Raw genomic sequence first — 16150 nt, forward strand, 5'->3', positions numbered from 1 at the left:
TGACTGAAGATATTATTTATTCATTCAGTGTCACTATTCACAACAATGAGAAGCATGAAACACTCCCAATTCATTCAAATCCCATTAACTCTTGTTCCCTTCTGTGTCGTGAGTCGTGACCTTCCGTTAAAACAGAAGTAAACCAGGAAACATATGCTACTCTCAGAGCGCCAGAATGGCGAACACCAGAACGATGATAGACAAACCCAGTAATTACTAGCGGAAATTCAGACAAGGTAGACACCTAACGGACATTATTTCATAACACCACACCATGAAGACGTCAGAATGTATTTGGGATATTACAAAAGCTAGTCTTGGTTCCGAGCTGTGTGCGTGGTATTTAGCCTTCAAGGACAAAAATAAAGTACGTCCTTTCCTTCTTGTTTGAGAGCGTCGGTGGCAGATATCCTGAAATCCGCGCTATTTTCGCCTTGGCCAACAGAGACCTGTCTAGGGCTCTTCAAAAATGACTTTTTTTCTCAAATCGTACTGGCTACTTGATAAAATTGTTAGGTTACCTAATTTAAGCCTACACACAAAATTTGGTTCAAATCCAGCCAGTAACCGCTTTGCTACAGGAGAATAAAGTTTCTATATATTATATAAAATTCAATAATAAAAAATTTGAAAATTTTCTGTTCACCCCATGAAAGTGTTAGGCTGTCTATAGAAAGGATGCTCACCAAATTTGGTTCAATTCCAACCAGTGGAAGCGGAGTTATGGCCGTCGAAAAATTTGGATTTGAACAAAATAGTATTTACGGTGACCGATTCTTTGTTTATTTATTATAGTTGTGCTCACCGTAAATACTATATTAATCAAATCCAAATTTTTTGATGGCAATAACTCCGCTTCCAGTGGTTGGAATTGAACCAAATTTGGTGAGCATCGTTTCTATAGACAGCCTAACACTTTCATGGGGTGAACAGAAAATTTTCAAATTTTTTATTATTGATTTTTATATAATATATAGAAACTTTATTCTCCTGTAGCAAAGCGGTTACTGGCTGGAATTGAACCAAATTTTGTGTGTAGGCTTAAATTAGGTAACCTAACAATTTTATCAAGTAGCCAGTACGATTTGAGAAAAAAAGTCATTTTTGAAGAGCCCTACAGTGTACAGTGTACACATATGAACGAACAGGTTTAACGCATTTCCGGCTCAGTTTAGACAGCCTATGGTTTTAGTTCGCACAATAGGATTCAAATGTAGGTTTTACGTTCTAAATACCAGGCTACTTTTCGCGGTCCAGTTAGAATCGCATCGCGGGCCGCTGGTCTATGCTGTATTGGTTTGACAGAGAGAAGCATTTCAGTAAAGATCAAAGGTCCGGATTTTGCTGTTAACGCTTAGGAATCATTTGATTGGTTTGGTCCGCAAACGACCCAAGTTGATGACACTATGACAGCATCCGTAAGTTTGCGGGTGCGATTCGACGGATTAGATTACAGAAATATCTTCGTTGACGCCGTATAGCTGAGCCATTAACGGCTTGGTTCATTATTATTTCATAACAAGCGCATCGATCTCTTTCGCTGCTCGAGTGTTCTGCTTCCTGGAACGTCACCATTATATCGGAAGGATGGAAATCAAATTCCATGCATCTCCTGTGTGATTTTTCCGCCAAGCCGAAAGGTCTCGTGTAGTGGAATGCCATTTCGGTGTTCAGCAGTTGAATGTTATTGCATGATCAGATATCTAAATAGCTCATGTGCAGACTTTGTGGAATTGTTCGCAATAAATATAATTGAATTGTGCAAACTACCAATCAAGTTAGTTCACGGTTTACAAACTACTGATTTTCAGTCTCAAGTTCTAGTTGCGGTTTTGAAAAGTGAGTGGTTCTAGTTCTATAGTTGCGCATTAAAAAATTAGTTGCCGAACAGCTGAAAAGCACGTGTCGACGTTTGAATTGAATCGTGATACCGGAGTTCTGTGATGTTGTTGCAGCCATTGCTAGCTCGGAGTCATTATTACTTATAGCATAGTGAGGTATAATCAGGGCGCGGGTTTCTGGAGTCGAAACCCCTGCTATTTTAAACCTGTACTGATGTCCGTATGGAAAGCTGATCAGATTCCGATGAAATAAATATAAATATCTTGCTTCGGAATTTAATCTATTGTAACTGTTGTAGTTTGTTAGTTGCTGTTATTATATGTTGTTATTACTTCTAGTTCTAGTTGCGAGTTTTGAAAAGTGGCTATCTTTCTAGTTCTTGGTGAGCATTTTGGAAATCCAATAGTTTGTACGGGGTACAAGTCTGCTCAGCGCTCATGTAGCCTATTCCACAACGTAACCACAAAATGTATGTTCTCAAACTGAGATATTCGTCGTTTTTTGTGCTTATTGTTTGCCAATATTGCAAAAGTGCAAATCGCTTGTGACAGAGCGCTTATACTGTAACGAGGCAATATTTGCATTCGGCTCGCACGCTACAGAAACAATATGCGGAAGCAGTATTGATTAAGCAGTGTTATTGAGGCTCATCGCGAGAGCTACATTAGCCTACATTCCAAATTGATTAGCCTGCTGCTGGTGCGCTACTTGGGAGAAAATATGATCGGCCTTCTGTAATGCAGTATACAAGAAGTCAAGAACACTATATTTAGGAATATGAGCAGTGAGCGATACTAGAGTTTCTGATTTCGCAGCGACGTCACGACGCGCAAGGCGAATGCCAGCTAGCACGGAAAATATATCACGTTGGCAGCTATCTTTCGACATATGGCATGTCAGTTCGCGCTATATAGCAAAGTCTCGTCAAGCGGCAGCAATAATTTTTCGTTTCAATCGAGAAACCAGCAATTTCTAGTTCTCGAAATCCCTGCTGGGAGAAACTATGATAGACTGTATTTACAAGGCCGCATTTTCTAGATCTAGCCCGTCCATGTAACTGCTATATCATGAAAAGAAGGGTATGAAACGAATGAAAATGTGCAGAGAATCATAGCCGAAAGACCGAGATCGAACACTGTTAGGACGCGCATTTAACAGTAGGTCGAGGAACCATACACTTGGTCGTTCGAACTCCTATTTGTTCATTACATCACAGAATAGAGTGAGTGCAGTAAGTTAGTTTGAGAGGATTTTATCAGAGGATATTATATTACTAATACCAATCATAAGCATTCACAAGCCAAGACTGATTCTCGGGGATATCACCTCAAGCCGATGAATATAGGCCTAGTGGATGTCGCTGATTATGATTGTGAACAATGAACATTGTGTTTTATATCCCACACGCATGCCTGGTTTACGTCCGCAATTTCTGAGCTACCACGTATCCACAGGGATTTTGAAAGAGTTTTTCTAAATACTTCATTCCCATGATACGGATATTGTGCTCTGCATGACGGTCCGAGTGTCCGTTTACTCATCGAATTGATTAAAATCCCGCCTCAAAGCGTATCGCTTCCCTGGGCTCATGTTTCGACAGCGTGATAAGCCAGTGTTGACATATTTTGGGATGCGGAAAAGAGGACACTTTTTAGACATCACAAAAGATAGATTATTTGAACATTTTTACGGTCCTTACGTGTCGACTAAAAAAGGTTATTTTTCCTGTCCAACTCCCAGAAGACCCTGGCCCGAACGTCCACGCATTCACGTTGCAAATTTCGCGTCATTTATGACGTTTTTTGGTTGGGCCTCTCCCCTGGACTGGCTGTCAAAGCTATAAAGGACGACGAATTGCCGAAAAGGAGGACATTTGGTCGTCCTCGAAGGACATCAGCTTTTATAAATTAAATTAGAATTACGGAATTCGCAAACAAAAGCACGAGAATGGAAAATGTTTGTTCAGCAAGCTTGGCTCGTTTTGCACTATACTGTTCTCCTGTAGCATTTTTAAGAAAACCAGGCACGAATTTCATCGCGATACTGTGTTCTGCAGATCTAATTCATAATGTTAGAATACGGATTCCAAAAATGTGGCGGATGCCTGAGCGTCATATTTCTGCCGTGGACGAACAGGCGAATCAAGCGTCAATATCACACGAAGCCTTATCTCGAAGGATACCTTGATATCGACGGCGAGGACCCGTTTTCTGTAGACGAGGAGCTGGTTTCATTACAATCAGGCGATGCGCCGTCTGCAAGCAGAGGGAATTACTACCGGTAACCGATCTCTCTTTCTCAATCAAGCAGTAGCGTTATGGTACTATATTCGGCAAATAGACGGTGGAAAATTAGTCAGTGTTGCTACTCAAGGAATAAGTAGCAATTTCCAAGATTTGTCGACTGATTCAAGTTGAAATACAATATGAAGACCTAAATAGTAGCCTATACTTGAGTATAATTAGATTGCTAGATATCCCTATCTAGGAGATCTAAACATCCCTGTTGAATATAGTTTCGTAACATTTGCTCTGGGGATCGCATACTTTTAACAGTTATTGTGAGCTACTGTCAGAATTGCAAGGTGTATATTAGCTACTAATGCAGAATGAAATATACCAACCAAGTTTGTACCAACAGAAGGAGCTCGTACCATCTAAAAGTGATCTTAAGTGATCTCTTCGCCCCGATTATTCGAAATTTCATGCCGGTGACGTCATATTTTGTGATACGATTGTTGATATACAATGTTCTTTCCAATTCTCTACTAGTTGCTGAAGAGTGTCAGCCGAAAATAGTCGGGTTCATTTCCATAAGAATATACTGTTCAAATGCATATTGAAGTTCTGTACCTCCAAGAAGCTCTTCAAGTTTGACACATACTAGTGATGAAAACTTATCCTCAAACTATATTTCTATTTTTCAACATACAAACTGTAAAAAGTAGGTAGTTTTGCATGAAAAACTATTATTCAGAAGTCATAGAAGTTTAAAAACATAACAACTTGAGTAAGTTACACGATAACGCAAGAAGTCAAGACCTGTTTGAGTATTCAGACAAAGTACTGACTATAAGTCGACGGTTTGGGAATTATGAAAAATAATATCGGCCTGGTGTAAAATATCCATGCATAATAATATATCAACATTCTTCAGATAAGGTGCTCGCCTCGGGACCGGGTCCTAATGCAGATATATAGCCGACAACATACTTTATAGGTCTACTAAACATATCAACTGATATTATAACCATACACTTATGTGACAGAGGAAATGAACCTCGTTATCAAGCTTCTCTGGCCAGCGAGAAAGACCAACTCGCATCTGCACCCGAGAAAGGATCGTTCAAAAGCAAAACGAAAAGTATACCGTCGAAGGACGGAGACGAATTCGAACAATTCCTTCAAACTGCCAGACAAAAGTCAGAAGAGATGAGAGAAGAGGTAGAGACCTATTTGAAAACGGCTGACGATAACAGCCTCGCTAACGGAGTCGTTACATCACAACCAAATTTGTCTTCCGTCGAACAAAAATCGTCCGTGCCGTCCAGCTTTTTTACAGCGTCACTGTTAGACGGATGACACACAAGCTATCGCAATCTGTGCGAACTTGGGAATGCGCCAGTGATTTCAATCAGCACGGAGATCCTTAGGCGTATAGAAGATCCGGCAGTGAGGTCTGAAATGCTAGTATAACGACCACGATGATGATGCCGCAATGATGATATCCGAGCTCATTCTTCTCGACAGACTGGTTGATTATTTCACAAATTATATTCAGTCTCCCGCTGAAGCATGAGATACCGTTTCGCATGAAGACAACTTTCCGCTTGTTCTATGATTGGTAGAACTTGGGAATTTAAACCAAGATACATCATGTCTACAAACTAAAAAGAGCTAACTGTTTGACAATATTTCTATAATGATACGAACGCTTCGTCTACTCAACGCTGAAATAAAGAGGGATGGAGTGGGAGCGTGAGATTTTCAATGTTTAATATAAGATAGAGCTGGGAAAAGGCAACAAAGCGAAAACGGGGGCGACTGATTTATATGTTATTATTGACACACGAGCACCACTGAACCAACGACGAAGATCAATTCAAAACGGATCTTCATATCAGCCGTGCCCCTGTGCTAACAGATGGCTGCGGACCGCCCAAAAATGACGATTTGGTATCGAATGTGACATTCGATAATAACATTACATTATTTCCGAATCGATAAGGTTTGCTTTACATCCACGTAATATTTAATTCATATTCAATTTTTTAATCTAATCACGTTTTCCAGTGAACGGTCACTGTCGGTCTATATTTTTTGCAGTTATAAACACGGCCGGCGAATGCTTGGAATACAGGTCGTGGTTGTAGGGCTGGGCATAATCGAGTAGGCTACCTGAGTGATTCGATTCTGAATCACGTACAGTATGCTTCGAGTCGAGTCGAGTAATCGAGTATCACCCATTATACCGTCATGACAGAATGTAATATGTCAAATTTCAAAGATGTACCGTTTATGCCACCACAAAGATACCAGTTATCCATTTCATAAAAGATGCTTTGGTATTTTCTCGACCATACCGATTTCATTCCACTTGGTGACAATGTTGTGGGATAATCATGACTTCGGAAATGTGCTACGTACAGTAACCTTCGTAGCGTTGTACCATATATGTTTCGCATGCTACGATACCGCCAATCAAGGTTTCAAGGGTGAAAATTAGTATCGAAACTATAATTCTCGTTGATAAGTTAACTTTCAGTAGTGAGAAGCGCATAACTTCAGTACTCGAAAAAATCGTCTTTCACTACTCGAATCGAATCATTAAAATTAATACTCGATTCAGATTCGAGTACTCGAATCGTTTTGCCCAGCCCTAGTCGTAGTACAATACCCGTGACCCCTCCATTTCCATATGGGCAGCGCGAATTACTGGAGAACGCCACGCTCTATCCACTGACGACGTGTAGACGACGTGTAGAGTGGAGAAATATTTCGCCGGCTATATCCAACAGTCGTGGATCGTGTTCACAGCAAAACGACAAAATACATGCAGATTCTACTGAATAAATAACAGCCTGCTCTTGAGATTACCGGGGGTGGATTTCGTCTACCGGGATATAACACTTCAGTTCCATTGCTTGTCTATTCTATATTACCCGCTCTCAACCCTTTTGACTCAGCACAGCATGCATGTCTCTTTTTCACGTTCCTTTATTATCAGTATAGGCCAAGGTGATGTTTTATCGAAATGCTATTCTAAGTATAGGCCTATATTCGAATTCATTTCATGCTACCTGCGGTGTTTTGAGATGATGATAAGGGTATATTAAATCATGATAATGATGAAGTCTAGGCGTTGCATGGCCACTCAAATCGGGCGGTTATGGTGTGGCATCATAGCCTTTGTAAAGCCTATGTCTATAATGTGTTAAATATAAATATAATTCTATATGACGATGTTGTTTAGGAGTCTATGATGATGCCAAACGAATTTCGAATAAATATTAGAATGAGGGCAGCCGCATATTGATTTTGATTCACCAAAATTGTGCTATCATCCCATCACAGCCTATCAGTAAATACATGCATTAGAGAGGAAGCGAAATATCTAAAGAGTCAAGTTTAGAAAATAGTACGTTTGGGATTAGACGGCACACCGCCAGTTCAGAACGATCGGGTATCCGCATCAGTCGTCGAGCATGTTCATTGTTCATATTAAAGTCGAAATACAAACAGTTTCTACTGAATGAATAGGCCTACTAGCCAGACCTCTACTTATCCGTGCCACAACCTGACATTTCGATCACGCCAGCCGTCACATGCCACCTCATTTTGTCGCTTTTCCTTTTATATTAACTCATTTTACTTTTCATTCAGTGTGCAATTTGTGCTTGCCTCTTCTTTACATCGCCTAGGCGGGCCCGGGTATGGTTCAAAACGAGCCAGAGTATGGTGATAAATATAATAAGTCGTAAATTAGTGTCCGAATCAGTGTTGGAATGACCAGAGTCTCGAGTCAACTTTTTCGTATGACTTGACTCGTGAATAGGAGTCAATTTCGAGTCATCAAATAAACGGTGTCGATTAAATCACTTTATCTATTGTGTTTTGACTGTTCGCGACACGCCGGTGCGACTTGCAAGAGCAACCAGTCATTCACTGATTGTAAGTTTCACTGATCCTCCATTGTCACACCACAAATATATTGAATGCAAACGAAATTATCACGGCTTGCGTTGATATGCTAGCAATAGATTTAATCTAATAACTACGCATCTCTGTTCCTGAGACGACTCAGCAGATATGGTCAAAGTAGTCACGAAAGCTACTCAAGTAGAAGTAGAAGTATCGACGAAAAAATCTACTGAAGTACGAGTAGAAGTACTCCTTTCACAGGCAACTCAAAACTACTTGAAGTAGAAGTTGAATTGAATGACTTTAAATCTACTCAAGTAAGTAAGTAGTTGTGAAAACGATCGTAATTCGTCCGATTGAATTGTCAAAAGATGCAAATTGAGCTATGCGAAAGGTGCCGAGCTTGATTTATATTGATGCATACCAGGAGGTATTCAAGTTTCGACAGCACTAGCATTCGTCCGCATCATGAGATGAAAATGATAGTATTGATAGAGAAATGCGATACTTATCCTCTGTTTGCTCGAACAGCACGTTTTAGTAAATATCATGGTATGCCGCACTCCCCCATGTTATAAGGCCAGTAGTTTAGTCGAAGAGGAATACGGAGAAGTTGTATAGGATACGGTGTAAACACTTTGCGCGATAAGTAAACGTATATAAAAAATATGGTAGATCGTAAAAATATATTGTGTGCATTTACTATACTCTTGCTTTTATACTCCAACGTGTAGGTTGAAATAACTGTTATCAATTTAAACTCAAAGCATATGATACTGAGAATTGAAAGCGAAATACAAATACTACATTTGAACGCGGAAAATGTATGCCCCATCTTAGTCCAGAAAGTTACAAAGCCGGTATGCTAACAGCTCTACAGCTAAAGAAAATTCAGAGTCCACTGTACCAGATTACGACAAGACATATGGACTGCTAGATTACGATATGATAATAGTAGGCCTAAATGCAAGATTGGGACACATCAGTTTCAAACGTTATGATGAGCCATATATAGGCTACTGTGATAACATATTTCTTATGGGTGAAGGGCGACAATGCGGTGTGAACGGAACCACGCCAACCCGCTACCTAAATTATATTCACCGATACTTTCGTGAATCATAATGCGCGGTTACTCCATACTCCGTAGTCCGTATCCACTGAGCGAGAAGCGCGACGAAAATTCTGGGCTTTACTCAACTTTTATGAAAATTAAATGTTGATAGTGCTTGAAACCCGCCCCGAAATTCCTCAGGCAAGTAGATAACAAAATATTACGAAGTAGAAGTAGTAGCAGCTAGCAAAATGTGATGACTCGGAATCATCATATATACTTCAAAAATTCAATTTGACTTGAATTGTGACTTGACTCGTGACTTGACTTGATTCGAGTCACCTCCAAAAAACGAGTGACTTGACTTGATTCGAGTCAAAATGTGAAATGACTCGAGATGACTCGTGACTCGAAGGTGGTGACTTGATCCCAACACTGGCACGAATACGAAGTCGACGATTGAAGAATGAGAGCAATTACTACTAAATGTGTACTAATTCATCCTCAAGATTAACGGACCATGACCTGACCTATCGATCTCGCCTTCCATGACATGCCACCTCAATTTTGTCGCTTGCTTTGTTCAATACTATCTTCTTTTACTTTCATTCAGTGTGCAGTGCATGCCTCCTCTTTACATCGCCTAGGCCAAGGTGGGGGTCTGATTCCATAGGCTACTCCAAGTCGCTTCAACACTTCCTATCTTTTCATTGTATCGCATTTTTGTGGTGTGTGAACTGATAAAATTGGTAATGATCCAATGATGGCGATGAACCGATACTGGCTGTCGGTAGTAATACAGCTCAATGGTATTGTCTCCATTCATGCGTAAAACGTGATTGCTTTTTGCTTCTCGATTTTCGCTTGCATGTGATTTGTGCCCAGGAGGGACTGTAAACCGGCTGAGGTATTTATTAAAGTGACTTTGCTTTTGGGTAGGCTGTTGGCGCTCACTGGTTTGGGTCTTGTATGTCTTATCCACAACATCACCAATCGGAATCCCATGAACATGTCAGACTATGGCGCTCACAATTCCTTTGTGTCAGGGGTTAGGTTATAGATGGTACTCATGGTAGTATTGCATTCGTCACCCTGATCGTATGATACCGAACGTCCAACTCAACCCAACCCACAGCCCTAATTACACGATATCCTAGTTAACCCTAGTCAACATAACCCCACCAAAGCCAATTATAAACGATATGAATCTGGACATACGGTACTCAGGCAGGGAGAACACTGATTACTGATGATCATATTTTGGGAATAAGATCTAGATCTGGTTGTTCCACGACATTTTTGCTGACTGATGCACGTTGATTGAATTATTAGAATTGAGATTGTTCTCGACCGAGCTCTATAATCCATGACCATGTCGAGACGAGGGGATAACGTGTATGTGCTGTAACCAGCCCACCATAACACCACCTCTAAAAAGACAAAAGGAGAAGTGCTCAAATTCAGTAGTCCGCACTATATGTGATTTTCGTTTCTGTGGAATGAGAGTAGCTTGCGTCTGTTTCTGACATTCTGCCAAGTTTTCGTGATATACTGATTTCAATTTCGGCTGTATCTCGACCATACTTATGTTATGAAAAACACAACTGTGACCAAGATATATTCTGATCATGTTCACAATAAGGTCAGTCATGTTCACAATAGGGGCAGTCTTATTTTCAAAATAAGATCAGTCGTGTTCACAAAGGTCAGTCATCAGCCTCTATATGTTTACAATTACAATAAACCCCAATGCTAATGACCGTAACCACTCGCCTCCAACCCTAATCATCCTAACCCACACCTTAATGATCCTAATCCCTAACCCAAAGGACACGCAATTCTAATGCCCCTCACCACCAACCACAACCCTAATGACACAATAACCCGTAGCAGTGGAGTAACGGAAGTTACTCAGTAACCTTATTCTAAATATATAGTGACTGACCTTATTTTTAACGTAAATAGTGCACGCCCTGTAGATTAAGTTTAACTGAACATCTAGAATTATGTATAGTTGACCAAGCTAGTAGGCTATACCAGATATGACTTTCAATTTTTTCACGTTTCTATATTGTAGCTATAATCAGTTACCAAAACGCCAGTCATGGAGCAAGAAGTCCTACAACTGGAAAAGCTTTGTCAAGCTATGTTCGAAACGGGTGACACCGCAACCCGTCAGCATGCAGAGAAAGTCCTCGTAGAATTCCCCTCGGACCCATCCGCTTTGGAAAAATGCCAGCTTCTCTTCCAAAGAGGGACTTCGCCTTACGCCCAACACCTCGCGGCATCGACTCTCACTAAAATCGCGAGCAAGCAAGGATCGAATTTGACTACCCAACAAAAAATGGACATCCGAAATTACACATTGAACTATCTGTATTCCTCGCAAAAACTAGTATCATTTGTGTCTCAGGGAATGATGCAGCTGTTTGCGCGGATCACAAAACTATCATGGTTCGACGGTACAAAAGACGAATGGCTTTTTCGACATGTAGTGGAGGACATTTCTAAATTCCTTAAAGGAAATATCAATCAATGCATCACAGGCGCTCAAATTCTGAAAATGCTCGTGAATGAAATGAACGAATCGGAGTGTGTAAAACCGTTGACACGTCATAGAAAAATTGCGTCGTCATTCAGAGACAATACACTGCTTAACATATTTCAGCTGCATTGCGATCTTTTGCAACAAGCTACAAGTAGCGTCAACAATTTCGATGATTTGTTGAAAACCACTCTAATAGGTGCTGTACTTGAATTGGGATTGTCGTGTCTCTCGTATGACTTCATTGGGACATCACACGACGAATCTAGCGACGATCTGTGTACTGTCCAGGTACCTACCAATTGGCGCTCGATTTTTAGAGAAGGCACCACCATGCAGCTGTATTTTGGATTGTACAAGAGATTACCGATGCAGCTATGTCCCACTGTTCTATCGTGTCTCGTGCAAATGGCTTCCGTGCGTAGAACTCTGCTGAACAATGCAGAAAGATCGGCATTCTTGTCTGATTTGTTATCAGGCGTGAAACTAATCCTTGAAAATCCAGACAAGTTATCGGATGCTGCGTCTTACCACGAATTCTGCCGGCTTCTAGCACGCCTTAAATCTAATTATCAACTCGGGGAACTTGTTAAAATACCGTGCTACACGCAGTGTATTAAATTAGTGGCTGATTTCACGATCACTTCATTAAGAATGTGCACGTTCTCTGCCAGCTCCTTGCATTATTTGTTGGGTTTGTGGCAAAGAATGGCATCCAGCATGCCTTACGTTAAAACACAAGAACCACATCTGCTGGAAACGCTAACCCCGGAGATAACCAGAGCTTACATGGAATCTCGTGTTGAATCTGTTGCAATCGTTCTGAGAGATGGACTCGATGATCCTTTGGAAGATCTCGACTCGGTTAAGTTGCAATTGGATCAAATATCGTGGATCGCACGTTGTGAATATGAGAAAACTTGTGATCATATTGTTCGTACATTTGATGAAACAGTAAAACGATTTCAGGAAGTTCTCCACGGTGATGTACAGCAAATGGCGTTACCTGAAGGTCAACTAGCTTGGTTAATTCATATTATCGGAGCTGTGATCGGCGGTCGTGTTGCATTTGCTTCCAATGATGAACACGACACTATTGATGGCGAGTTAGTCGTCAGGGTGTTGAGGTTGATGGATTTGAATGACAGGCGACTAGAGTCTGGACGAGGGTGCGCGAAAATTGAAGTCGCTTTGCTATCGTTTTTCGAGCAGTTTCGGAAAATATACATCGGAGATCAAGTCCAGAGAACGTCAAAAGTTTACAAGATATTATCCGATAATTTGGAAATTTCCGATGATTCAGTGATGCTCAGTGTATTGGTCACCAAGATCATCAAGAACCTGAAAAATTGGAACAGCCATGAAGTTATCATTAAAAAAACGATGACTTTGTTAAACGATCTGTCGATTGGATATAGCAGCGTCAGAAAGCTTGTAAAACTAGAAGCTATTCAATTCCTTCTAAAAAATCACAACAGCACGCAATTTCCTTTTCTAGGAGTCGATTCTCAAATGACGGACCTAAGATGCAGAACCACTTTTTATATGGCTCTCGGGCATTTTGTGACAGTCGACTTGGGAGATGATGAAGATAAATTCAATCAATTCATGGCCCCTTTTGAATCGATGTTAGAATCGCTAATGCAAGTGTTGGGATCAAATCTCGGAAACGTGTCCATGAATGACATTGTAATGAAAACAATGATCGGTATGGCGAGAGATCTGAGAGGAGTGATACATTCGTTCAATAACAAGTCAAGTTATGCGATGCTTTTCGATTGGCTGTACCCGAATTTTACACTGGTTATGCTGAATGCGATTGGCTGCTGGTTTGTTGAACCGCAGGTCACGACCCCGATCTTGAAAGTAATGACCGAGATGGTTACAAATCGCGGACAGCGTTTGCAGTTTGAAGTTTCGTCGCCCAACGGAATCTTACTGTTCAAAGAAGCAAGCAAAATGATATGTCTGTACGGGTCAAGAATTTTAGAAGCAACCGACATTCCGAAAGAAAAAATGTACTCTCACAAACTGAAAGGAATTTCATTATGTTTTACATTGCTGAAGCATGCATTGTGTGGAAATTACGTGAATTTTGGTGTTTTTCGACTGTACAACGACCCTACCTTGGATGATGTCTTGAATATGATCATAAAACTTGTGATCTGTGTTCCCGAATCTGACTTGATGCATTACCCCAAACTTACATCCTCGTATTTCACACTGATTGAAATCCTTGCTCAAGACCATATGACTTTTCTGACCGGATTACCGACTGAAATGATGCATCGGATTTTGTCGTCAATATCAGCAGGGTTGTCATCGTTAGACGCGATGGTCTGCACCAACTGTTGCGCTGCTTTGGATTACATGGTCACACATTTGTTCAGACTGCTGTCAAGATCGGGGGAAATGCGAAGAACCCGTTACACCAGAGACCCGCACGCGCAAGAAAGAAACCAACATTTTCTCAGAGTCATGACTCAGCATCCAGATATCTTGCAGAAGATGATGTCAACTGTTTTGAACATGATTATATTCGAAGATTGTAGAAATCAATGGAGTCTGTCACGTCCGCTTCTCGGGTTGATTCTGCTGAATCAAGAATTTTTCGCTACGATGCAAAAGTCAATGTGTGAGACTGAATTTGCGAATTTTCCTTCCAAGATATCCATGATCGAGAAGAGTTTTGGGATGTTGATGGAAGGCGTCGAAAATAACCTGCTCACTAAGAACAGGGATCGATTCACCCAGAATTTGTCGCTGTTCCGTAGAGACATGAATTCAGCCATGAGGTCGAACACAAATACGGGTATCGCGCTGGATTTGTCTCAACCCAGTCAAATGTCGTAGTTGGTTTCGTGTTAATTCTGTGACGTACAACATTTAGGCTTCGAGTTGAGTATTACTGATCATGACGTCCTATCAGTATGGATAACGTGGAAAGTTGGAATATATACCACGAAGAAGGTATGGAAATGTCGTTTACACTTGAACACGTAGATTTGTGACATCTTTAAGATGCTACGAATGATGATACTACTAATAGTTGTTGCAAGGCCCCCACCATGTCAAGAAAGTGTCATAAGTATAATTTCTGTTGATAATATACCTCTTAGTGGAAGATGGTGTATAATTTCAATTCTCGAAAAATTCATCTTTTACTCGACTCGGAATATTAAAATTGATACTCGAATCATTGTGCCCAGCTCTACTCATAATGTGATATTGTTAATTTAGGATTGTTGGTTCTGATTGTGGATTTTTGTGATGTCTGTTAATTTCCAGATTTCAGAATGCAGTTTAAGTTGTGCAACATTTGATTATCTGTAAAACACGTTAAAAACATTCTCCAAAGGTCAAACAAAACTGTTGTTTTTTGTTTTGTGAAGACTAGGACTTACAGAACTTCAATATACAATTGTATAATAGATTCACACGGAAATGCACCATAATATTTTACAATTGAATAGCATATTCATATTAAAATGAACCCGAATATTTTAGACTGACACTGGTCAGAAGTAATCGTTAGCGACTAGTGGAGAATTGGAAAGAACATTGTATACCAACAATCATATTGTCATATTCGGTGATACGATTGTTGATATACAATGTTCTGTCCAATTCTCTGCGAGTTGCTGACGATTACCCCTAATGAGGCCAGCTGAGAATATTCATGTTGATCGCAATGTGAATATATTATTCCATTGTACGCCTATATTTTTCCACCGTGGATTATTATGAAACTGCTGCTTTTGCACAAATTTGTTGTTGTTGTGGAGTCTGTGCTTGGAAATAATAACACGTTTGAGTATGATCATATTGGGAATTTTTTAGGGTAATCTGCGAATGCAATTGCTGTCTCATTTATGTTTGTTTGTTCACTGATGCATTGGGACTCCTCGACACTGTTTTATCAGTGCCTTAACTTCAGCTGTTGGATGACAAATTGAATAATTCACTGTATCTTTGCAGAGACTCTCAGAGGTACAGAATTACAATGCACGATTGAATAGTTCTTATTGAAATGACCCTGGTTGATGTCAATAAGAATATACTATTCACTGTTTTTTGTTAATAATAAGGGTGCACCGGTTACTATTCAACCGAATTGATCTGTTTGTGGACCTTGTAACAAAGTTGATCCGTGCAATGACATTCAGTCCAATGGTCAAGCCATTTCATGTCTATTCGTACAGGGTTGTCTGTCCATTCTCCACTGCGACTGTGATCACTTTGCCTATCTTATGATTCTTGAAGCGTTTCTCTGCCAATTTTCAATTATCTATTTCAAACATTGAGATCTGCAGACCATGATTGCACGATACGTGGTAGTTTTGTACAAATAGCTAATACCCGTTTCTATTTCTTTCGAATTGTTGATGCTGTAATTGGCCACTGCGCAAGCGTTTGTGATCATTATTAAAAATCAAAGTTTCCATTCATGTCAAATGTTGTCGAAGTGTTTAATGATAGCAGAGTAAGGATACATTCAGTAGCACTTACTCCTCATTTGCTGCATATGTCTTGTTCTCTGACATGTATTCTGTCAAACACGCGTTGAGA

At 40.3% G+C, this 16150-nt stretch overlaps 3 protein-coding genes across 3 annotated transcripts in view; 2 read left to right on the forward strand and 1 right to left on the reverse strand.

Moving 5' to 3' along the window:
• The window catches only part of LOC145449718 (CD166 antigen homolog), a 169438-nt gene that overhangs the window by 136550 nt on the left and 16738 nt on the right, over positions 1-16150 (reverse strand). The window lies entirely within an intron of this gene.
• LOC145450716 (uncharacterized) lies at positions 2908-8805 on the forward strand. The gene is made up of 2 exons (XM_080329219.1): positions 2908-4122; positions 5111-8805. The coding sequence occupies exons 1-2, from the start codon at positions 3911-3913 to the stop codon at positions 5421-5423; spliced, it is 525 nt and encodes a 174-aa protein (XP_080185345.1). The 5' UTR covers positions 2908-3910; the 3' UTR covers positions 5424-8805.
• Positions 11034-16036, forward strand: LOC145449713 (exportin-7-B-like). The gene has a single exon (XM_080328128.1). The coding sequence runs from the start codon at positions 11141-11143 to the stop codon at positions 14432-14434; it is 3294 nt and encodes a 1097-aa protein (XP_080184254.1). The 5' UTR covers positions 11034-11140; the 3' UTR covers positions 14435-16036.

This window comes from Botryllus schlosseri, chromosome 11 (assembly GCF_051294905.1).
Source record: "Botryllus schlosseri isolate E-star chromosome 11, Bs_hap1, whole genome shotgun sequence".
NCBI classification, from domain to species: Eukaryota; Metazoa; Chordata; class Ascidiacea; order Stolidobranchia; family Styelidae; genus Botryllus; species Botryllus schlosseri.